Consider the following 25,910-nt stretch of genomic DNA (forward strand, 5'->3'; position numbering starts at 1 on the left):
CCTAGAGAGAGAACTGGCCTAGAAGACAGAAGGTGTGGCCTCTCTGCTGGGCCTATCTCTAGCCATCTGGAACACCCTGTTGGATCTGGGTTTCCTTATCTCTAAAACCCAACGAACCTGCCAACTCTCAAAAGTTCTGTGATCTTTGCTACTGTTTGGTTTCCAGTGATTCGATGCACATTAGCTTAGGTTTCCTAACTTCTAGTTTCTCTGTCAAAAAAAAAAAAAAGGTAATCATAGAATCAAACGTGTTGATGCACTGAGAGTATTCTGTATGACACACCGCAGAGAATCCCTTTGTAAAGATAAGAACCATTCAAATACTCACCCTCCCATTTCATCTCTGTAGTTTTCAGAAAGTACAGCCAGTCTGTACCGCCAGTCGGAACCACAGTGGCAGTGGTCATTTGCAGCTGATCTGTGAAGAAGAGTCGTTAATGAGGGAATCTAGGGATGTTTCAAAGGACCCAGACTAAAGGCTTTAAAATCCTCAGCCCTTGGTGTTAAGGCTGAAAGTGGGACAGGGAGGAGTGTCCTGTGTTGTCTTGGAAATGCCTCCCCGAGGCCCTCTCACTTTCTGGCTGTTTCCTAAACCAGTGTGTGCAGAAAGAGTTAAAGCGCCCCAAGCCTTAACCCACTGTTGGGGAGTGTCTTGGGCACTGGAGAGAATCTGGCACAGGATGTGTTTTCATGGAACAGCTTATCAAAACGAAGCTCCTGCCGGTTCGTTTAGACAGAGTAGATGGGGTGGAAAACTGGCACAGAGATCAGGAAATCTGCCTTCTGTGCCTCATTCTGCCGCCTCGTGACCCTTTGTAGGTCATTCCCCCCGCATGGCTCAGTTTCTCCATCTGTAAAATAAGACAATGAAATTAATGTTCTTTACAAGAAATGTTGAGAAACTTCCTGATTATTTTCATCAAAACTATGACAAATTAATAAGTTCACGGGTCTGCCTTGAGCCTTCTTTGGCTCACTCTTGTCTAGTGCGTTCTTATCCATAGACTGCAGCCTTCTGGCTGCCTGTTAATGGGTTGTGTTCCCACCTGACCGTCATGTTGACACCGTCCCCTGCTCTAGGAACAGAGACGGTAGAGGTGGGAGCTCTTTATGCCAAAATAAACAGTGAAGTTTGGAAACACTTAGACCAAGATTATTAGGAAAATGATGTTGAATGAAAGATGGCATTAGACTTATTATTACAGTTTAGTTAGAATCCACTTCCAAAAAGTACAATCTCCAGTTAACTGATCTGTTTAAAAAGGTTTTGTTTTGTTTAAAGATTTCATTCATTTAAATCTTCTGATCACTCCTCAGTTCAGGCTCTACTTACGGATTTTTCTTCTTCGCTGAGAAAGCACGTTAGAAAAAACTTCTATCAACAACTATTTACTATTTAGGAACACTGTTAAACAAAGAAACACTAACAATGATTAATAAAGCTACCTATTCAGAAAAAAACTCTTAAAGCTCCTCTGGAATGTCTACCTGTATAATGCAAATTTATTTTCCTAAAATAGCAGAAACCCACATATAAGAAAAATATATAAATTACTAGGATTTTTATGCTCTTTCAAAACTTGAATATAACTGACCTATTTTGGGCAAGGAATCAGAAATTCTTAAGGATGGAAATGTTGAAACCCCAAATTCCATTCTAAAACACATTTTTTAAAAGAGTTACTGCTCTGCAAAATGCTATGTTTTTATGTTAAATATAACAGTCCATGGAATTATCACGTCATATCTCAGTCATCATTATAGAATCCTGATCTCTTAGTCATTAACCTTGGAATTTTCTCCAATAATATTATCATTTATAATAGCAATAACATTTAGTAGATCACAAAGTGCTTTTAATACATTATCTAAGGGCATGCCTAAAACCCTGTAACCTGTGTAAGAAAATCAAGGGTGAAATAAGTGACTTGTCTAAAGTGACAAGCCCAGAGTCTTAGGATTTCCATCTGAGTTCTTTTCACTATATAACATTGAGACTGTCCTTTATGACTACCTATTTTCCTGTAAAAACACTTGGTTTGGAAAGACGGATAAACATATAAGGCCTTCATCTCTTGCCCGTGCGATTCTTTCGGCTCTCACGTTCTGCACACGGGTTTTCATTTTCAGTCTGTGTTTTGTATGCAGTCTCACACCACAGGCCCAGCTTTAAATAGCTGTCTCCCACTGTATAAAAAGTAAACATGTGATCACAGAAAGGGTTCCCAAGCTACTGGCTCTGTGTTTACTGCTAGGAACAAGATCATTTTTTTTTTTTAAAAGCACGTTTTTTCTTCACTCCGTCCCTCTTCACTTCCACCTCCAGTGGTGCTAGGAGGAGCTGAATTAGATGAGAAGCAGGCAGCTCTGTGATGCCTGGCTGTGTTCTACAGACCCTCCAAACTTGCTCGCAGAGGGGTGCTGGGGCAAAGGGGACGTCTCCGCTCAAGGAGACTGGCGTTTCAACAGGTAGTGCTGTTTCCCCCAGGTGGGCAGGATGTCTATACCCCCTAGCTTAGGGGCACTCCTCACTCGTAGGAGCAAATGTCCAGTACTTGTCCTTTTCCTCAGTGGTCGTAGCACAGAGTTAAACTAATCCGACACTGAGTTGTTGACAAAAGTGAGTCGTGCAAACTGAGAGACTGGTTCTCATTGCTTTGTAGATGATCATGCCACCCTGGTAACTGGGATATCCCGTTATTCCCCCTTGAGCAAACCTGCAGTCCAGTTCATTGTTAGAAATACAATGCTTGGGGTTTTTTCTTCTCTGTTTGTTCTGGAGTCAGTCACACACAAACGATCTATGTGAAAGAAGGAAGGTGGGCAGGAGCAATTGTCGAACTGTCATCGCACCTTAGCATGTTCATTCTCTCACTGACCAAGCTCTTTAGTGTCCGTAGACACATGTGTCTGGAGGCCTAACCATATAGTGCGGATAGCACACTGGGACTAGAGGATTTATCATTTGGCAGCCGGTTTCTCGTGGAGAGACCGTGGGATTTTATCTCCGTGCCGTTGGAGAAGTGATCTACTGAATGTTCTTTGTAAAGATTTAATTCACTGATTCTGCAGCTCATTTGTATACTTCTCTCACTGGACTCTGTACTGAATTTGTTCCTTTCTTTTTTGCGTAAGAGGATTCATTCTCTGAATCCTCTGAATGATGGAGCTGGCCTAATGGGAAAGGACTCCCTAGTTTATGGTCACATCTGTGGGTGACCCAGTGGCCCACATTTCGGAGCATCTTACAGTAATACATCCTGAAGCTCTGACAGCACAAGTCCCCCTCACCCACTTTTGTTTTTCCCCTGTATGACTTTAGAAAGAATTTACTAGAAATGGGAACTGAAAATCGGTATAAATTGAGCAGAAAGTATGATTATCACACTGGCTCATTTTCAAGAACAGTAAAAGTATACTAAATATTCTGCCTATGCACACATTAGTACTTTAAAATTACCAGCTTCTTAAATTAATTTATGACTTTTGCAGCAAATGTTCAATAGCCGTTCTCTGTATCAGTCACACCGATTTAAAAACAAAATTATCAACGTTACCTGGTGTCTCACAGAGAAGAAAAAGATTTACGGGAAAACGTTTAAAATTTAGTTTTGAAATGTTATCAATCTGAAGCTTTCTAACCTTTTACTCTTAGTAAGTGCAGTGCAATGAAAACACTATCTTGTTCTTTGAAAAATGAACCGGCTTATGAATGTGATGAGTTTAGTATACTTCATTTACAAGACCCAGCACATTGCACGTCTTCCTAGGAAGGTTCAAATCATGAAATTAGCATCTGTCTTTTGTAAATACCATTCTTAAAGTGCTCTCTTTCTCTGAAAGTTGGAGGCTGAAAGAATGAAGCACAGATCCTCTCCAGGCCAAGAGTTGCATCACAAGCCTTTCATGATCAATAAGAACATTGTGGTGGTTATTTCATAGCTGATTAACTTATATGTCTACAAGCCAACACTTGACTTGAAAGGCTGGTCTGGTTTCTCGCAGTGCGAGCATGGCCTTAGTCTAGCCTGTCCTGGCACCATGCGCCGGGACTGCTCTTTCCTGACCGCAACCAGGGTACAGCCCTTAGTTTCGTAGTGAGTAACCCATCAGCTGGAGCCTACGCTTCTGTGAAAGGGCATTTTGTCTTTTTGGGCAATACCATGATGGCAAGATAATTAGTGTTAGGGAGGAAAAAAACAGAATTGAAAACCACATCAGATACCTGGTTGTGGACTCTTCAACTTTGAAAAGACAGAAAATGTAGTGGCTTTATTTTTCTTAATAACTGGGATAAATGCAAACAATTACAGTCAATTGAGCATTTACCGATGAGATGATGCAGAAAGCCATAACTTAATAAAAATTGCCCAGGTGTTTCTCACTTCATTGTTGAAACACACTGTGTTTCTTGACTTTTCTGTAATTGATGTATATGCTATTGTATTTTAATTCATGTCTGGATCTTAGAACTTCCTCTTAAGAGTTTTTGTATTCCTTCTTGCAAACTTTCTGTTTCGTGTTTAGGGAAATGGAATTCTTGTGTCTTATAATTGAAGCATAGTTTTATTGTATCTGACTTTGCTTTTAATTTCACCAATTGTGAGGTAAATAAACCATTGTGTACTCGGGAAAGAAAATTGGCAGAAAAGCAGAATATGTTAAAGACTCTTGCTTTTCATTGCTAGTGAGATTTCCCAACTGGAGTGTCTCTGTTTTATTTTGCCTCTGGCTAACATCTAAAGATCAGTAATAAAGCTCTATGCAAATACTTTCATGTATTTAAAAGAACAATATTTTGACACTCGTTGACACAAGCAAAAAAATACAACACTAAATTAGTGTTCAGGAAAACAATGAAGACGTTGTTCATTCATATGAAATGAATGTGAAAAATCTTGTGTTATTTTAACAGGAAAGATTGCTCCTCAGTTCTCAACCTTTAGCATTTGCTAGATGACATTACTTATGGTGTTGTGTAGTAATAGACAATTTTTTATTGTTAATAATGGATCTTGAGCAGTCATTGATACTTCTCAGACTGCTGAAAATTTTAGTCACTGAAAAATAGATGTTTTTTCTCCAGAGTCTGATAATTTGAGTTAAGTTTCTCCAAAGTTTTTTTAAAAATATTTTTGGACATTTTAGAATTTTCAAATACTTGATAAGTTAAATATTTTGAAACTATTAATTCAGTTTATCAAAGGCTTGTTTTTCTAGGTTTCATCTAGAGTTATAAATACTCAAAAAAAATCTCACATCACCATCTCTGTGTTTTTAAAATAATTGAACTTTTAGGAGGTGTCTTGATTTTTTTTTTAATTTGAAGAACACAAAGGGGCTTTTTGTTTAATTTTCAGTTGTCTGGAGGGGCCCTTATTGGAGGAGAAGTTGTCTCTAAATTGTTTTTTATATATAGTGGAATTTCTTTCCTCTTGTGTCACTAGGCCTAAATATTACTGTTACAATAAATGTTTTCTTAAATATAACTAGCTTCTCTTTTTATCTCTTTCATTCGAGGACATGACAGAGTCAGCCTCTAGGAAAAAGTTATGATAACAGAAACATTACGCTCATGGGTAAGACCAAGTCAATAAGAGCAATTTGACCTCCCAGAAGAACAAAGCTTATGTACTGTTTATGTTGGGATATTTTTATATTTAGCGGCCAAAAATTAAAGGCAGAATGATTAAATCTATATCTATTTAAGCATAGTTTTAAGAGAACTAAGTGGGAGAGTGGCTTTTAAGTTGAAATCCTGATTTTTGTGAATGAGGACATTGTGGGGAAACACATTTGAAATGAATTTAAATGAAGAAGTTGAATGGGACACTAACTCCCAGTGACAAAGATGGTGCATGTGTCCTAGCCTGCAGTCTTCAGAGGAGCTGAAGAATGGGGAGTCATCGGTGCTCACTGGGATTAAAAAGCAGACTGGTAAAAATCCCCTGAAGCAATCCTGCTCCTCTGGTCTGCATTAATTGTCTCCTCCCTTGTGCTCCCATGCCTCCTTTTCTGCTAGCATTTATCCCATTGGCCTTGTGCTATTTTGGCTGCTGAGTGGGCACATAGCAGTCTTCCCTATGGATTCTGAGGTCCCAGGTGGTGCCTTATCCCGGTTGGAACTGTTCTCTCAGCACTGAGTAAAGAGCCTGATGCATGATTGGTCTTACACACTCACAGACTGAGCAAAGTTCTGGAAGTCTTGTTTGGTCTCCAGCTGTCTTCATCTGAGTTTGTTGGTGCAAGAAGCAGAAACCAACTCAGAGAAATTCAAGTAAAAAGGGATTTATCATAAGGAGCATCAGGATACTTCACAGGAACTTGGACATGAACTCTGCTTTCCTGTATGTCTGTGCATCTCTCCTCCCCTCCCTACCGCCTTGTAGTCTCTTTCCCCACACCCACCCAAACAGGTCCCTTCCATGCTGCACTCGGCAGTGCTCCTTTTGCAGGCCGCCCTTTGGCTTCAGCAGGGCTGGCTGGACCTATGTGGCAGCCACACAGCTCCAATGCTCAGGGCTATCCTACTCATTCAATCTCTGAGTCTCTTACTACAGACTTTTTTGAGACTCCAACTGGCCCAGAATATATCAAGTCTCCATCCATGATAAGGGAGTTGGGAGGGAGGGGAGGCACACAGACGTCACCTGACTTAAATATAGCTGCCTTGATTCACTCCTTCAGCAAGAGCTGTGGGTTGGAATAGTTTTGGTTAGGAGGAAAGTTTTAGAAAGTTACATGCCTGATGTCTTCTGGATACTACCTGGAGTTTATGTCTCAGAAGTTCTTAAATCAAGTGTTGAACTTTTAAAATCCTTTTCCTATATAAATGTTGGAAGTCCATAAGCCAGGCACAGTGTCTACCTTGTTTATCCCTAGCTGCTATACTCTCAGACCCCAGCACAGTGCCTGGCACCTAGCAGGCGTTCCATAAATATTTATTGTTAGCCCACAGAAGTCCACACAGCTATTCCTAAAAGCCGTTTATAACAGTTTCCATAGGAAAGTGCATCCCTAGTTACAGCTATTAGGAAAATGCATGTTAGTGTAATGCAATAAAAAGAATACTAAAAGGAGAATCCAGGTTCTAGTCTCAGCTCTGGCACTAAGTAGGTGTGTGACTTTAGGTGAGTCATAGAATGTTTCTGGTTCCAGTTGCTTAGTCTTTAAAATGAATTAAATTGAATGAGAACATCTCTGAGGCCCCTTCCAGCTATAAAATTCTGTGTCTCTGACTAACAGAATCAGGATTAAATTTACTCCACCCTTTCAGTCTTCCCTCGCCTGCCATCTATGGGTGCAAGAGTTTGGTCATGGAGACTAACTAGATCTAGGCACCAATAACCCTCGAAAGCTACATAATCATCATTGTCATCATCATCATCCTGATAAATAATAGTCCTCAAGCACTTATTGTGTCCCAGGCACTGTTCCAGGCACTTTACATATATTAACTAATTTAATCCTAAAAACAACCCTATGAGGTAAGTACTTTTATTGTTCTCATTTTTCTGAGACACTGGAAGATTAAGGAAGTTGCCAGAAGTTACCCAGTAAGTCCTGGAGCTGTGGTTTAAACACAAGTGGTCTTATTCCAAGTCTGAGCTCCAGCCACAGCAAGCAGTGGCTCTCAGTGTGGTCCGCACACGAGCAGCATCAGCTTCACCCTGCAACTTGTTAGAAATGCAAATTTTCAGGCCCCACCCCAAGCCTCTTCAATCAGAAACTCTGGGGCTAGAGGAGGCCAGCAATCTGTGTTTTAACCTTCCAGATGATTCTAACACACACTAAAATTTGAGAGTTCCTGCCTCCTCTCCTCAAGACTGCTCTTCAACATACCCATAAGTTGTTCTCCAGGTATTTACTCCCCAGGCATTCCAGTTGGGGAGGTGGGGTGTGGTATTACTGCCCATTTGTAGATGAAAGGGGCAAGCATTCAAATGTCAGATGATCATAAATTAGGAGCTAGTTATACTGCTTTTGAAGATCTCTCTCTGCTAGTGATGAAATCATTACAGGGAAAATCAAGAAGTGGAGACAATTACAAAGGAGGGAGGAGAGGGGGATTATTCCTCCAGCTGTGCAACAAAGATGAAGACGCTTCCTCCGTCCAGCCCCAGCAGAATCTTTTGATTGACAGGTTGAGCAAACAGGATTAGGACAGTTCATCACATAGTAGGTTGACTGTTTCCTTACACAAGGCCAGCTCTTTAGCCCTACTCTGTCCCATGCAGTGTCTCCTAGCCACATGTGGTTACTGAGTACTTGAAGTGTGCCAGTCTGAACTGAGATGTGCTGTAAATGCAACACACATGCTGTACTTCGAAGACTTCATACATAGAAAAATAATGTGAAATATCTTGATAGTATTTTATTTTGAAATGATAATATACTGTATATATTGGGTTAAATCAAACATATTAAAATTAGCTTCTCCTTTTCTTTGTTCTTTTTTAATGTGGCTAATAGAAAATTTAAAATTATATATGTGGCTTGTAGTATATTTCCATTGGGCAGCACAGTTTTAGACTAATCTTGTAAAGTCCTATCTACGTCCACCTTAATGCACGTAATATGGTGTGTATATAGTTTTTATTTCCTAGTAACAATGATTATCAACACTGGAACTGAGAGACCTGTGGCAAGGCTAGGACCTGTTATTCAAGGGAGCCGAAGACCAGCCCAGAAATTGAATTCCAAAGGTCAGAGTCAGACCGAGAGGCAGAAGTAGGTGGTCAGACAGGCTTGAGGGGTAAGGTCACAGAAAAGTCAAAGCTGGCTTCCCAAGAACATGTTTCGGCAGCATGGCCAGGAACTACGAGCAGGGAGATGGGCAATCAGGTGGTCATGAGTGTAAAGTAACTTCCTGCTGTGTACCCAGAGCTTTTGTATTGTTCCTGCTGAGCCGGGAGCTAATTCTAGAATGGCTTACCTGGGTATGCAGGTGGGAGCAGGTGATTGAAAACACCTGGTTGAGGTAGGCGTCTGGGTGAGCTCCAGGAAACAACTTCTTCTGGCAGGTATGTTGTGATAGTAATGATGTTAGGGCCAAGTTAGAGCATCTGTTAATTTATAGTGACCTGCAAATGAGTTTCCATATTCCAGGTGTTAGTCTGTGAATTCTTGTTGCCCTCATAGAAGCCTAACTATCACTGCACAGTTAAAGATAGATGGAGCTTTATGTGGAAGCCACAAGGTGAAGCAGTAATGCTTATATTAAAGACAAAAGTATATATTACCACATTGAAACAATCAGCTGATGTTGTAGTCGTCACAAGATAGCCCTTTATGGTAGATTTTCTCTAGAGATGGCTGCAATAATCCCTGCCACCGTGCATGCCCTTTTGCAGTGTGACTTTATCACTCTCCTAATAAAGGAGGAGAGTCTGTTTCCCCTTTTTCTGAATTTGGGCTGTAACCAATACTATGTGGAGGAAGTAACACTGAGTCACTCCAGGCCACGGCCTTATGAGGCCTTGTAGCTTCTGTTTTGTGAAGAAGCTTGAGCTAGACTAGTGAATGATGAGGGCCCATGAGGGTGGAGGGCACTTGGAAGAGAAATGAAGTGCATCCAGGGACCCGGAGCTGTGAGGGAGGCCATGTTGGTCCTACAGCCCCAGTCAAATCACCTCAGCCACCACCACAGGGAGCAGAGACGAGCCATCCCCGCCAGAGCTCTCCTCAATTCCTAACTTGCAGAATCCTGAACAATAAAAAGGTTAAGCCACCAAATGTTAGGATGGCTTATGAAGCAGCATTTGACAAGTGAAACATCCTTTATTTGAATGTGCATTTTTTGTTAAACTTCTTTCATACATTATTTACGTGGTCGCATAACTTTAAGATACATATAATTGTCAAAAATAATTCTTTGTGCACTCAGAATATATTCTGCTGACCATACATACATATATACAGGCTGTAGATTTTGCTCGAGTTAATTTTCAGTCCCAAAAGGCCCACAAAATGATATTATGTAGGAGTGGAGAATATCTTTATAGATAACCACTTTGATATTTCAGAATGGCAGGAAGATGTTGCTGAAGGAGAAACCATTTTCTTGACTAATGTACCCTCCTGGCTGAGGAGCAATGCAGATTGTGATCTGGGGTGAAGGCAGGGGGAAAACAATAATTGCCAGATAGTGCAATAGTGGCCGTGTGATTTATGGGCTATTCTGTGAGCCACACTAACCAACTGTGTGCTGAAAAATGAGAACAGCATTGTCTTGGGCCGAGAACGTAATGAGTTTGGTGAGAGATTTTTGAGCGAAGTTTGAATTGAAGTTGTAGGCTGCCCTCAGTGCACTTTCTTGCTGCTCCTCATACAATTCTTCAGCAAATATCCAGCCTTCTTCAAATAGTAGTAATAACTGGAAAGGCACTACCCCAGGGTCTATACCTAAGTTGGGAGTGGGCAGAGGATTGCAAGGAGAAAACAAAACAGATGAATGGCACATCTCCTAAGGAGTATTATTCAAGGAAAAATATGTAGCTGCAGCTTAGATCATTGTCCTCCACAGATTCAAAGAAGTTATGGGCAACGTGGTTTTGTTCAGTTAGCTAAAAGTAAGGGTGGGCCACCTGCAGTGCATGGACTAGTTACCTGCTTTTGTAAATAACGTTTTATTGGAACACAGCCATGCCCATTTGTTTCTGTGTCATCTGTGGCCATTTTTGTGCTGCAACAGTTAGCTATTTGTGTTAGACATCATATGGCTCACAAGCCTGAAATATTTACTATCTGGCCCTCTGATAAAAAGTTTGCTGACCCGTGGCTTAGAGAAAATAAATGGAAAAGTTAAGCTGGAAGTAATCAGGACAGATATAGAAGAGGAAAAGAAAATCATTCCAGAAATTGAAGCCCCATTAGCAACAAAATTTAAAATGTTACTAAAAATAATCAGATGAACGGGCAGGAGGAAATCACATAAAATAATATGGAAAAGAACAAGCATAAAAATGATTAGATAGGATATAATCAACATAGAAGATAGAAGAAGAGAGATACAACATGTACATACTTGGTGTGCAGAAAAAGAAATGGAACAAATAGAAGAGATAAAATATAGTCAAAGAGTAATAGAAGAAATAAATACATAACTTGAATCTGCATATTGAAAGAGCAGATGAAATGCCAGAAAAACTGGCTCAGAATGATTCACACTAGAAGCTTTTAAGTTTTACATTGTTTCCAGGGATAAGAAAAACTAACCTTCAACCTTGGAATTTATAGATCAGTGTACCTGGCTAGAAGAAAAGATAAAGGGCAAGGCAGATTTTGACATGGCCTCTTTCTTTCAGTGCATATGATATCAGTGTAGAATGATATCTTAACAGCAAAAATTAGATGCAAGAGTCATATGGCTTTTAAATTATGTTCTATTATTTTTGGTGTTTTTATTAATTTATTATCTAATGATTTTTTTCCTGTTTACTAACTTTGTGTCTTTAAATTGTCTGAAGGACCCTTAATCAAAGGAATCCACAAACCACTGTGTTTTTGCCCATGAAGAAAATTGATAGATTTGAGAGGGCCTTAAGACCAGCCTTTGGTTTTATGCTAGACAGTTTTCTTGATAGAGTTTTATTTGTTAATCATTTGGTACCTGTCCAACTATACCAGAGTAGGGAGTACGCTCCCAGGCTAACCCTCAGACCTACCTACGTGGGTCCCACAAAGCATAAGGCCTGGCCTAGCACAGGACTGCTTGAAGTCCAGACCCAAACTGTCAATACCAGCTGTCTACAGGAAAACAGCTACTGAACAAAGTTTAAAGACAAAATGTATGTGAATGGATCCACACTTGGCATCCTTTATTGGGAATTCTATTTGTTCAAATTCCTATGATTTTTATTAGAATTATTTCATAGACTTTCTCCCCTGAAATAAGTATATATAGTTCTGTTTTAAGATTATTTTTATGACAGTAGCCCATAAAGCACAAAAGCACAGGGCTGAAAAAGTAGCAGTCAAATAAACATAGTTAAACATAACCTTGATTAACAAATCTTGTTATTCATGGATGACAGCTCAGTTAATAAGTGTTTGTGGCTTGGATCCTGAACTGAAGGTTAATGGCGAGGTGGAAGCAATTGTAGAATCCAAATTTTTAAGACAAACATCCATCACACCCCAAAAGGCATGCATGGAATCAGGTGTAGTTAGTCGGCTGTGGTGATGTGCTCTGGGTGTTCTCCTTCACTGGGCCAGCTGGGAATAGCTTCCAGAGCTACCAGGTCAAGGAAGAGGAATGACCCTTCACTGCCCGCTTCCGCATTCATGATTTGAATACCAAAGAGAAGATTGGGGGAGAGAAGTATTTTTATTTGAAATTTTTTAAATTAAAGTTTTGTTTTAAGTTCTCTAAATTAGATTTGTAGAACAGATAGGTTAATTATATAGTTACAAGAGAGCACATGTCCAAATTTAAGCAATATTTATAACCACCTGGACTTGGCCTTCAAGTGTCAATGGTACAGAGTCAGGTTTCCTCTAAACTTCATGTGCCTTAAAAGCAAAATGAATGTGAGACCTGATTTGAAAACCGCACTGTTCATTTGCCATTAAGGGACGTTTTTATGTGGAAGAATCTGAAGCCTTGGGACATTTCTTAACTGATTGTTTTTCCTCTCCATGGGATGGATTAAAAAGCAGGAGATTTTTTCGTTTGCACTGGTGATCAGGTCAGGCCTGAAAGTAAATAAGTATCTGAGGAGGTGGATAGGTCAGTCACATCCTTAAAGGGCACTGAAGGAATGTGGGATGACTCCGTCTTTTTCCTCCTTCATTCCTTGAGAGACAGAGAGAGAAGACTGACGTCTAAAACATGTAACCGCAAAATCATTTCTGTAGTCAGAGCCAATGCTGGGTGGTGCTCTGATCACAGATTGTAGCCTGCCCGTGCCATGGGTCATGTGTTTAGCATGTGAACAGGAAGGTGAGAAGTGGTGAACTTTTGCCTCAGTTGTGCTATCCATCAGAGAATAAATGGACCAAATCAGCGTGTGCAGCTGTATAAGGAGGTGAATGGCTGAGTGCTTCTCACAGAGGGGCCTTTGTGTCCTGGACATGATCTAGCATTCTGATGGGAGGCACTGGGCTTCGGCTTTGTGGCAAATTACTAACCCATTATCACACCAGAACACAAGATCATTTATCGGCTAATCCAGAGTGTCACCTGTTCTTCATTTACCAGTCAATAACCATTAATTATGCTCAGTGGAAATTTAAACAAAGCCCTTTCCCTCTGTTAAACCCAGTAAACTTTTCAGTAATAACAAATAAATCTGGAGTTGTATATCCTTTCCTTTCCCATTCCCAGACTGGAGCCTGGTACAATATGAACTTGAGAGGAAATGCCTAGAAATTGATAGGTCAAAGGCCACAGATAGTCTGATGGAGAAGGCAAGCGCAGGTTCTTGGCGTGCACTCTAGTGAAAGTGAGAGGCTCCTCCTGATCCCCAGATTCCTGTCGGGGACAAAACAAGCACCGGGAGCTGGTCCCAGGGTTTGAAGTAATCCACCATCAGCCAGTAATTGTATTTGCTTCTTTTATTTTTAGGAACCCCTTGCTTTCTTTCACATGACTGAAAATATGATTTTTCAAAACCATTCTAACACAACAGAGTGTTTCAAAAGAAATAAAATAAGCTGAGCAGTCCTGAAAGACCTATTTGAAATTTATTTTTAGAATGGAAATTTGAGGAGTACACATTTAAGTGTATATACTAATCCCCAGAAAAATGCTCAAATAGAAATTCCAGCCAAAAGCATAATTTAATTTTTCCTAAAAACTTTGACAGTATTTGGAAGGGAGCAAAAACAAGTTTGTGTATGTGCCTGTATGTGCATGTGTGTGCTCAGAGGAGGAAAGAGGGTCAGCTTAGTTGGGGAAGGGTGGCCAGAGGGCAGGCTCAGTCCCAGTGAAGTCAGCCATGTTGTGTGCCATTGGTCACGGGAGACCTAGTGAGATAGCAGGGATTCATTGCAAGGACTAAACCTGGGGCTTTTGTACGGGCTCTAGAAGCAGAGGTCAGAGTTCCCAGACAGATGAGGGAAGAGGGCATTCTGGACCTTGGGGACAGTACATTCAAGACACAGACACGAAGAGTGGCCCCTACCAGGCCTCTGCGAGTGCACACGTGCCGTGGTGCCCATCACAAAAAGACACTTTCTGAGTAGCTTAACAGTAGAGGGTACTGGGCACAGGGTTTGGGCAGCAGAGCTGGGCTGGAGCATCAGGCCCACCCCTCCTCTTGGCCTGGAGCATTTAACAGTGTGCTTTTGTAGACTACATGCCGCTTGGACTATCCTGTATTTTGTGCCTTTTAAAAACTAATCAAGCTTCATCATTACTATTAACAGAATTAGTATAAAATTTTTAAAAAGGGTTGTGGCTAAATTCATCAACTATGATCTCAGTGCAAAATGAAGCTGCAGATATTTCATTAATGTGAACAAAACTCTCTCCTAGCAAAGACAGTTTCCTCCGTTATTTGTCAGTCTATCACTGATTGGAATCTCTTGCCAGCGTCCCACCCAGGGGCCCCATCTCCAAGGCATATAAAACTGCCTAAAAGGCTCATGTTCCATACAACAAAAATAGGATTTAAAACAGTTTTGTAATAGACCAAAAATACAAAATATCCACAGGAGATAACCTCAAGTAAAAGAGAAATATTTACCTTTATTCTATATATTTTTAGAAGGCTGCCACAAATTCAAATGAATAAGGAGGAATTAAACTTTTTTGGTTGCATTTTCTAAGAGAAAATAAGCTGCCGCATTGATTTCAGCAACCTATTTTTCAACTTATCCAATAGCAGCAAGGGAGAAATCAACCAAAATGGTTTTCTTTAAGTGTTAGAACAAGAGTTCAATGCACATAATATTGGGGACTGCATTATAATGAAGTGCCTATTATTTTTACCTATTTTGAAAAGTGGATGGGAGTGATGAAAAAATTGATTTTTTTGGCTTGGAGTATTCTTTTTTCTTTTCTTTTTTTTTTAAAGACTTTATTTTTCCTTTTTCTCCCCAAAGCTCCCCAGTACATAGTTGTGTACGTTTAGTTGTGGGTCCTTCTAGTTGTGGCATGTGGAACGCCACCCCAGCGTGGCTTGATGAGCAGTGCCATGTCTGCCCCCAGGATTCAAACTGGTGAAACCCTGGGCCGCCAAAGGGGAGAGCGCGAACTTAACCACTCGGCCGTGGGGCCAGCCCCTGGATTTTCCTTAAAGAGATATGCTGCTATCAGATACCAGCTATCTTAATTTCTCTTAAACATGCATTTTCTATCTGTGTAAACAAAATCTGAAAATTAGTGTGCAGTTCCAAGCTATAGAAACTAAAGGACTTTATGTTGTTGATAAAAGGTGTAATAACTGAGTGGAGCCAGGCTGTGACAGTTGCCACCAGTTTGTGTCTTACATGTGCAGCTGCATTGTTGCCTAACTAGACTTCTCATCCCTGTTGAAAAAGTGCACCTGTGTGACACATCCGTTGAGCACCTGACCTTGAAATGCTGCCTGATGAAATCCTTAACACTGGTGCATTTCCACTGCCTCACAGATAACTTCTTAAAAGTGGTAGTAGGGCCAGCCTAGTGGTGTGGTGGTTAGCTTCACGTGCTTTACTTCAGCAGCCCAGGGTTTGCGGGTTTGGATCCCGGGCACAGACCTGCGCACTGCTCATCAAGCTATGCTGTGGCAGCGTCCCACATACAAAAGAGAGGAAGATTGGCACAGATGTTAGCTCAGGGCCAGTCTTCCTCACCAAAAAAAAAAAAAAAAAAGTGGTAATACTATTTATTACATGATTGTTTTTCCGTTAATGGCTGTTGATTATCCTGCTTTTTGATGTCACCACATTGTTAAATTTTCAACTTTATTCCTAAGAAATTTAGTTCTACTTTTGAGGACAAACATCTGTCTTTAAATGATTTTTCCAAAACTTCTATTCATGATATAAAGGAAAATTGGACAATGCTTTCTAGACTCTTCTTTTCTTAAATATACTATAGAAATATACTATTCACCACAGATACTCTTCAACATCTTGTTCCTTTAAATTGCCATCCAAGGACTTCTTTAATCACCTGGAGTGTTAAAGATCCCTCAAACACGTTCTCCAGTCTACTGAGTCTAGACTTCTGCAACTGCGGCCCAGGCGTCTATACTGAGATGCTCCCCCGGGTGATTCTGATGCACAGTAGCATTTGGGAACTACTACTGTAGTGGTTAAATATCATATTAACTCGATGGTCACGTTCTGGCTATCCATGCTAAAGTATTTAGACAAGGAGGCCATTAGACTGAGGTGGCTCTTAATGTCTTGGAGCCTAAAGAAGCAAACTGAAACCTAAGCTAGAGTCAATGCTCTCAAATCCAGGAAAATGAACTTCAGAACAACCAGTCAGCAGCAGCCGGTTCTGCTTTCCCAAATAAGGCAGCTGCGTGAGCTGGTAACTCCTTTCCTTCGCCTCGGCGTCTGCTCCGTGAGACCCTTGCCCCAGCTCCTGTCGATGGAGCGCTGCTAGCCACTGGTGGTTTAGTGCTGCTCTGTCGGACAGGTGTCTGCTCAGATCCGCTCTTGAAAAATATGGATGTGCCTCAGTTTACCTTTTAACAATGTCCCAACTCCAATTCTGTGCATTTGATAACATTATATTTGCCAAACAGCAGCTGAGTGCAACTTTAACTTGGACTTGCCTCCCTCTCTCTCTCTAGGCCATGTGGCTGATGTTACAGAATGATGAGCCAGAGGATTTTGTCATAGCCACTGGGGAAGTCCATAGCGTCCGGGAATTTGTAGAGAAATCATTTTTGCACATCGGAAAAACCATTGTGTAAGTATAACTGAGAGTTGATTTCTGGTCACTCATCAGACACTTGCTGGCAGGTGTGTATATGTGCTTGCTATTCTGCCTGAGTTTTGTTTGTCTTTTTTCCTTTTTCCTGTCTTACAAAGCAATACAGGGAGTTTCAGTGTGGAGCAGGGACTTTATTCTTTACTGCATCCAACCTCAGTTATATTCTATGTCAAATGTTTGTCACCATCTAAACTTAGTCTTTTAGAAGTTTGTCTTTTTATTTTTTTAATATTTTTAATTTTTTAAAGGTTTTTAATATTTTTTAATTTAAACTTTCTATCATGGTTTATTCATGGTTTACTACAATTTTACTCTAGCTAATTCTACTCTAACCAGATCAATGTGATAACATTATACAATCTTTTTTAATACTTTCTCTCTTGTTTTAAAATTTTTGAAACCATAAAAAACTTACAGAAAAATTTCAATTACAAATAGTCTTCTTTTTTCTGAACCATTGCGAGTAGGTTGCCAACCTGATACCCCAGGACCCTGGACTTTTGCCTGTATTCCCTATAAATAATGACATTCTCCTACATGAATGCAATGCAACCATAAAAATCAGGAAATTCACAATGATAAATTACTACTGTCTAATCCTCAGATCTGATCTGAATTTGGCCAGTTGGGCCAATGCTATCCTTTGTCCCAAAATGATCAGTTTATAATTAGGCACTACATTTACTTATTGCACTACGTATATTTTGAAGTCAGATGTTTATTAGAATATTTGAAAGATATATGAGAAATCCTTCATTATAGACAGAAGATTCTTTTTTTTGGCTGTTTTTTTATTGTAGTAAAATATATGTAAGAGTTTACCATTTTAATCATTTTTAAGTATACAATTCAATAGCATTAGGTACATGCACAATGTTATGCAACCATCACCACCATTCATCTCCAGAACTTTTTAATCTTCCCCAACTGAAATTCTGTCCCCATTAAACAATAATTTCCCATTCCATCCTCCCCCCAGCCCCTGGCATCCACCATTCTACTTTCTGTCTCTATGAATTTGCCTATTCTAGGTACCTCATATGAGTAGAATTATACAGTATCTGTCCTTTGTGTTTGGCTTATTTCACAGAGCTTAATATTCTCTAGTCTCATCCATCTTGTAGCATGCATCAGCATTTCATTCCTTTTTAAGGCTGAATAATATTCCATTGTATGTATGTACTACATTTTGTTTATCCATTCATCTGCCATTTGCTTCCAACTTTTGGCTATTGTGAATAATGCCACTATCAACATGCGTGTACAAATACCTGTTTAAGTCCTTGCTTTCAGTTCTCTGGGGTATATACTTAGGAGTGGAATTCCTGGATCATATGGTAATTCTATGTTTAACTTTTTGAGGAGCTGCCAAACCGTTTTCTAAGATTCATTTTTAAAATATAAGAAAAGACTTCCATTTCTAGCTATTATGGAATAACAGAAATCAGAATAAACCTTCTATCTTAAAAACAGATAAAATATATGAAACAACTGTTTTAGACATTGGGTAACAGGCAGTGCAGGTCTGTGATCTCTGGTAGAAAAAAAACAAATGAGGTGAGCCCTGCACTCTTCCTGGAGACATGTCTAGACCGTAGAGTGTGGGAGAGGAACTCCAAGCAGGAAACAACTGTGCTGCTGAGTTGAGGAGGTAGAGATCAGAATTCAGAGTGTCTGAGGCACCTAGATGTTGTGGGGCAGAGTTCTAGAAAGGTGATAGCTACAGGGGAAAAGAGCTCCAAGAATCTGCATAAGGATCCCATTGAGTCTTTATTGAATAATAAGATATGGATGTGTAAGAAGAAATTCCATAAGCTTGGACAAAGAACTACCTGGGAACTGGAAGTGAATGTTTCTTAGAGTTTATTCAAGTCTGAGATGCATTTGAGTTTCAGCCAAGCTGTAATGGAGAGACCTTGTTCATCACTCAAAGAATACAGTACAGATTCCAGAAGGGCTGTGTCTCAATAATGGGAGTAATTCCTAGAGTAAAGGCTACTATAGACTCAGGCTAACGAAGTTTAAATACAAACTTCAAAAGACTCAAACAACACAAATAACTTAGCCTCCTACCATAACAAAGCCCAACATTCTTCAAAGGAAGTAAAATCTAGACTCAACAAAATGAAATTCTTAATGTTTGGCATTCAATCAAAAGTTAGTAGGAGTGTCAACGTGACCTGTAACTGAGAGAAAATTCAATCAGTAAAAACAAACTGAGGAATAATAAAGATAGTGGTATGAGGACACAAAGATGTTAAAATAGCTTTTATATCTGTGTTCAAGTATTTTAAGAAAAACATGAATATAGCGAGGAGAGAGAGGGAAAATATATATTTTTAAAAGATAGAACTTCTAGAAATGAAAAATTAAGTATCTGAAGTGAAAAATTCATTGTTGGCAGTGAAAGCAGATTAGATAGTGCAGAAGAAAAGACTAATGAACAAGCTTGCAGACATAGTAATAGAAATGATCCAAGATAAAGCACACAAAGAGAAAGACGGGGGTAAAAAAAAGGAACAGAGTCTCAGTGACCTGTGGGACAATATCAAACAATCTAACATATGTGTAATTGGAGTTCCAGGGAAAAATGGCTGAAGCACAGAAAAAGAATTAAATAATGGCCAAAATTTCCCCAAATTTCATGAAAACAATAAAATCACAGATCCCAAGAGGCTTAATAAATCCCAAGCAGGATAAACACAAAGAAAATCTGACCAGGATACATCATAATCAAATTACTGAAAATAAATACTGAAGAGAAAATCTTAAAAGCAGCCAGAGCGAAAAAAGATTTACTTACTGAGGAACAAATATAAGACAGTTATGTTATCAGAAACTATGCAAGGCAGAAGATAATGGAGCAACGTCTTTAAACTGCTGAGAGAAACCCACAACCTAGAATTCTGTACCTAGGGAAACTATTTTTAAAGTGGAGGTGAATTAAAGACTTCTTTCAGACAAAGGCTGAGATGGTTCATTGCCAGCAAACATTTATACAGAAGGAAAATGATGCTAGCCTGAAGCTTGGATCTTATAAAGGAATGAAGAGCAAGAGAAATAGTAAATATGTGGGGGAGAGAAAAGGGTTCTTCCCCCATTTTAAAATTTCTTTAAAAGGCAGTTGACTGTTGAAAGTAAAAATAATAGCAATATACTATGAAGTTTCTAATACATAAATAAATTGCATGACAACAGTAGCACAAAGTATGGGGGCAGGATGGAAGCACTTCATTATTATATTGTTTGTAAGATTCTTACTCTAGATGTGAACTGGTACAAAATTATTTGAAGATAGACTGTTTATAATAAGTTAAAGTGCGTATTGTAAACTCTAGAAAAACTACTAAAACAAAATAAAATGAAACATAATGGTAAGCCTATAGTGGAGTTAAAATGGAATCCTAAAAAATAAGCTAAAAGAAAACAAGAAAAGAGAGAATGGGAACAAATAACAGATGGGACAAATAGAAAATAAATAGTAACTATATTAATATTACATCCATTGTAAATGCTCGAAATACTCTAATTAAAAGGGAGATACTGTTGGACTTGATAAAAATGCAATATGCTATCTACAAGAGGCACTTTAAATATAAACACATAGATAGGTTAAAAGTAAAAGATGAAAAAATAAAACATGTAAACACTAATCATAGGAAAGCTGGAGTGGCTATATTTATATGAGACAAATTAAACTTCATTTAATTAGGAGGAATAGAGTCCTTTCATAATTTTAAAGGGATCAATTCATCATGAAGACATAAAAATTTTAAATGTATATCTACCCAGTTATAATTACTTCAAAATACTAACAGAACTGAGTTAAAATAGCTGAACTTTATATTTGGATACTTCAACACTCCTTTCTCCATAACTGATAGAATAAGTAGATAGAAAATCTTTGAGGATATAGAAGACCTGAACAACATCATAAACTTACTTGACCTATTTGACATTTATAGAACATACCACCCAAGCCAAAAACAAACGAATACACATTCAAATGCTCTTGAAACATTCACCAAGAAGGACTATATTCTGTGCCATAAAAGAAGTCTGTATAAATTTTGAAAAATTAAAATTGCAAGAATATGTTTTCTGGCCAAAATGAAATCAATTAGAAATCAAAAATGGAAAAATACTAAAAATCCCCAAATATTTGGAAACCAAACAACACACTTCTAAATAACTCACAGGTCAAAGAAGAAATCACAAGGGAAATTAGAATATATTTTGAACTAAATGAAAATGAAACCAGCATACCAAAATTTGTGGGATATAGCTAAAGCAATGCTTAATGAGAAATGTGTGACTCTGAATACTAATATTAAAAAAGAAGAAAGATCCCAAACAAGTTATCCAAACTGCCAACTTAGGAAGATAGAAAAAAAGAAGAGCAAATTAAACCAAGAGCAAAGAGAAAGAAGGAAATAATCAAGATAAAAATAGAGATCAATGAAACAGAAAACAGAAAAAAATATATATATGTTTATTAGAAGTAAAAGAGAGAACATCACTACAGATCCTCCAGACATTAAAAGAATAACAAGGAAATATTATGAACAACTTTTTGCCAATGACTTGGTCAAATCAGAGGAAATGGACAAATTCCATGAAAGACACAAATTGCTAAAACTGACTCAAGAAAAAATAGAAATCTTACTAGTTCTATAACTGTTGAAGAAACTGAATTTCAAGCATTAAGGAAGAAGATAGTACCTTTCCTATACACACTTAGAAGAGAGAATACTCCCTAACTCATTTTAAGAGGCCAGCATGACCGTGATACTAAAAACAAAGACATTACAAGAAAAGAAATGTACAGATTAGTATTCCACACGAACATAGAAACAAAAGAATCACTAAAAAATATTGGCAAATGGAATCTAGCAATATGTAAGAAGTTGATACACCATGACCAAGTGGGATTTATCCTAAGAATGCAAGGTTTGTTTAATATTTGAAAATCAATTTACCATATTAAGAAAATAAAAGAGAAAAACCATATTATTTTTGTCAAAAATGCAGAAAAAGCATTTGACAGAATTCAACAAGTATTTATTATTTAAAATTTTGCAACATACCAGGAATTGAAGGAGATTTCCTCAAGCTGATAACCTCTGAGAAAAATCCACAATTAACATCATACTTAATGGTGACAGACTGAATGCTTTCCTCCTAAAAATCAGGATCAAGGCAAGGATGTCTGCTTTGATCATTCCTTTTTTGTTTTTTTTGTGAGGAAGACTAGCCCTAAGCCAACATCTGCTTCCAATCCTCCTCTTTTTGCTGAGGAAAACTGGCCCTGAGCTAATATCCGTGCCCATCTTCCTCTACTTTATATGTGGGACGCCTGCCACAGCATGGCTTGACAAGCAGTGCGTAGGTCTGCACCTGGGATCGGAAGCGGCAAACTCCGGGCCACCAAAGTGGAACGTGCGAACTTAACCTCTGCACCACCGGTCATGCCCCTATCATTCCTTTTCAACATTGTCATGGAGATCCTAGTCAAAAATAAAACAAGAAAAATAAATGAAAGGAAGAAATGTATTTGTCTTTATTCACAGATAGCATGATGGAGTACTTAGAAAACCTAAGTAACTTACCAACAAAGCTACTAAAGCCAAGTGTATTTAGCAATGTCGCAAGATACAGGCTCTATATATGAAAGTCACTTTTATCTCTATGTACTGCTAATAAACAATTTGAAATTGAAATGTTAAAAAAAAGCACAATACTGCTTTCAATAGAATCAGAAAAAATGGAATACTTAGAGATGATTTTAATAAAATATATGAAAGCTTTGTACACTCAAACCTAAAAGACATGGAAGAGGGATATCAAAAAAGCTCTAAATAAATGGAGAGATATACCACGTTCTCGGACTGGAGGACTGAATGTGGATAAGATGTTGATTCCCTTCAAATTAATCTATAGATTCAGTGCAATCCCAATCAAAATCACCAGCTTTTTGGGTAGAAATTAGCAGACTGATTCTAAAATTTCTTTGGAAATGCAAAGCATCTAGAATCATTTTGAAAGAGAAGATCAAAGCTGAAAAACATTTATTCCTTGATTTTAAGACTCCTTTTAATGCTTAATCTGCATGATTTTGACATAAAGATAGACTTCTGGATTAATAAAACAGCATATAAAGCCCAAAAATAGACTTAAACTTGTATGACCAATTGAATTTTTACAAAGATGTCAAGATAATTAATTGGGAGAGGATAGTCTTTTCAACAAATGGTGCTGAAATAATGAATAGCCATATGGGGAAAAAAAGTGAAATTCAACCCATAAATCATACCACACACAAAAATTAATTGAAATGGATCATAGATCTAAATGTAAAAGCTAAAACTAACAAACTGTTAGATGAAGACATAGGAGAAAGCCTTGCAGCCTTGGGGTAGGCACAGATTGCTTAGGTGGTCTTCCTATTATTAAGTTGTAAGAGTTTGTATGTTTTACAAATATATCCTCTCAGTCTTTGTCTTGCCTTTTCAGTTTCTTAACAGTGCCTTTCAAATAGCAAAAGTTTTACATTTTCATGTAGCTCAATTTATTGTTCTTTCTAGCTTTTTGTTTTGTGTGTCGGGGGGGTGTTCATTGAATGTTTAGATCAACTTGGGGCAAAGTCAAGGATTTCTTAGGACACCAAAAGCAAAAATCATAAAAGAAAAAAATAATGGTAAAATGAATATCACAATTAAAAACCTCTGCTCTTTGAAAGTGATCATTAAGAAAATGAAAAGACATGGGACCAGCCCCATGGCCAAGTGGTTAAGTTCACACGCTCCACTTCGGTGGCCCAGAGTTCACTGGTTCACATCCTGGGCAAGGACCTATACACCACTCTTCAAGCCATGCTGAGGTGGCATCCCACATAGAAGAGCTAGAATGACCTAAAACAAGGATATACAACTATGTACTGGGGCTTTGGGGATTTAAAAAAAAAAAAGAGGAAGATTCGCAACAGATATTAGCTTAGGCCCAATCTTCCTCACCAGAAAAAATGAAAATGATAACGCAAGCCATGGTCTGGGAGAAAACAAATGTAATAACATATCCGACAAAGGACTGTATCTAGAAGATACAAAGATCTCCCATAACTCAAAAATAAGAAGACAAATAACTCAATTAAAAAGTGGGCCAAATATCTAAATAGGTACTTCACACAGAAAACATACAGATGGCCATTTAGTATATAAAGAGATGCTCAACATGATTCGTCATCTGGGAAAGGCACATTAAAACCACAGTGTAATAGTACTACACTCCCTTTAGAATGGCCACAATGAAAAAGAGCGACAATGCCAAGGATTGATGAGAAGGTTGGAACAGCTGGAACTCTCATACATTACTGATGAAAGTATAGATGGTACAAACACTTTGAAACATAGTTTGGCTTCTTATAGAATCAAATCTATGTTTACCATATGACCAGCAATTTTCCTAGGCATTTACCAAAGAAAACTGAAAATGTATGTTCATATAAGAGCCTTATACATGAATATGCGTAATGGCTTTATTCCTAATAAAGCATTACCTCCCACAATGTCTGATCAACCAGTGAATGTCTAAATAAATGTGATGTGTCTATACAGTGGAATACTGTTCAATAATGACAAGGAGTAAAGTGCTGATACATGCAATAACATGGATGAATCTTAAAATCATCACACTTAGTGGAAGAAGTCAACCACAAAAGAGTACATACTGTATAATTCTACTTCGATGATAATCTAGGAAAGAATAGATTGTACTGATAGAAAGCCAATCAGTGGTTGCCTGAGCGTGATTGGGGCTGAGTGTGGGGTGACTAACTGGGAAAACACAGGGAATCTTTTGGGGTGGTGGAAGTGTTTTATGTCTTAATTGTGGTGGTGGTTACATGAGTGCAGATGTTTTTCAAAACTCATCATATTTTACTGTTTGTAAATTATCCCTCAATGTTATACCTCAATGTTGATTTTTTATAAACGGAATAGAAAGCAAGGCACTTTTAAGTGGCTATCATCAAGGAATGTTTAAGTGAATTTAATCAACTGTTATACAGCTATTAAAAGTAGTGCTTAAGAGCCATCTCGGATGGCCTAGTGGTTAAAGTTCTGCGCACTCCGCTTCGGTGGCCTGGGTTCTGTTCCTGAGCATGGAACCATACCACTTGTCTGTCAGTAGCCATGCTGTGGCAGCGGCTCACATAGAAGAACTAGAAGGACTTACAACTATGAACTGGGGCTTTGGGGAGTGAAAAAAAATCTAATGCTTTGGAAAATAATAATGCATAAGAGGAATTTGAATAACATGAAATATGATAATGACAATGTCAGATGGAAAAAAAACAGGATACAACTTTAGATCTGTTGTATGATCTAAACTCCCTAAAAATATGACTACAAAGATTAGAAGAAAACACACCAAAAATTTAATAATGGCAGTTTTTACATGATGGAATTACGGGTGACTTTTAGTATTCTACTTTATACTTTATGTCCAAATTTTCTATAATGAACTTATATGCTTTTGTTGTAAGAAGTCACCTTACACACAGTTTTTTAAAATTAGGGGTAGTCTTACAAATGAATCCTCAAATAAGATTCTCTTTTGAAAAACTTTGCTATTCTCCCTCCTTGGACGTAATGTTCTGTTTTTAGTCACCAAGTTATCCTTCTGTCCTGTAGTCCCATGGGATAAATGCCTATTTTTTGACCCTGCACAGTCTTTCACAAACTAGGCTGCTATTCTAAGAGATGTCTAAAAGAGCATTCCAAGTCTAGTTCATTTAGAAAATACTGAATATTACAACCCCTCTTGTAGAACCATCAGTAAAGAAACTGTTTAACTTTGTTTAACCCAGCATTTTCCAAGCTTAATGTTTAAATTTATATTAAAATCCTACACGAGCAACAGAGTTCTGTGGATCACCCGCTGGGAAATATTCTTCTGTCGTTCAAAACTAAGTAACAAATAGCTGGTATGCCTTCCCTCTCTTCCCAAGGTAGTACCTGTTGTTGGTAGTCTCTCC

At 38.4% G+C, this 25,910-nt stretch overlaps 1 protein-coding gene across 1 annotated transcript in view; it reads left to right on the forward strand.

Moving 5' to 3' along the window:
• GMDS (GDP-mannose 4,6-dehydratase) overlaps positions 1 to 25,910 on the forward strand; it is a 646,070-nt gene that overhangs the window by 499,985 nt on the left and 120,175 nt on the right. Inside the window, exon 8 of the mRNA XM_046640490.1 lies at positions 16,734 to 16,852. Within this exon, the coding sequence (XP_046496446.1) occupies positions 16,734 to 16,852 (119 nt within the window). The remainder of the gene's footprint in view (positions 1 to 16,733; positions 16,853 to 25,910) is intronic.

The sequence above is a fragment of the Equus quagga genome, chromosome 15 (assembly GCF_021613505.1).
Source record: "Equus quagga isolate Etosha38 chromosome 15, UCLA_HA_Equagga_1.0, whole genome shotgun sequence".
Classification (NCBI taxonomy): Eukaryota; Metazoa; Chordata; class Mammalia; order Perissodactyla; family Equidae; genus Equus; species Equus quagga.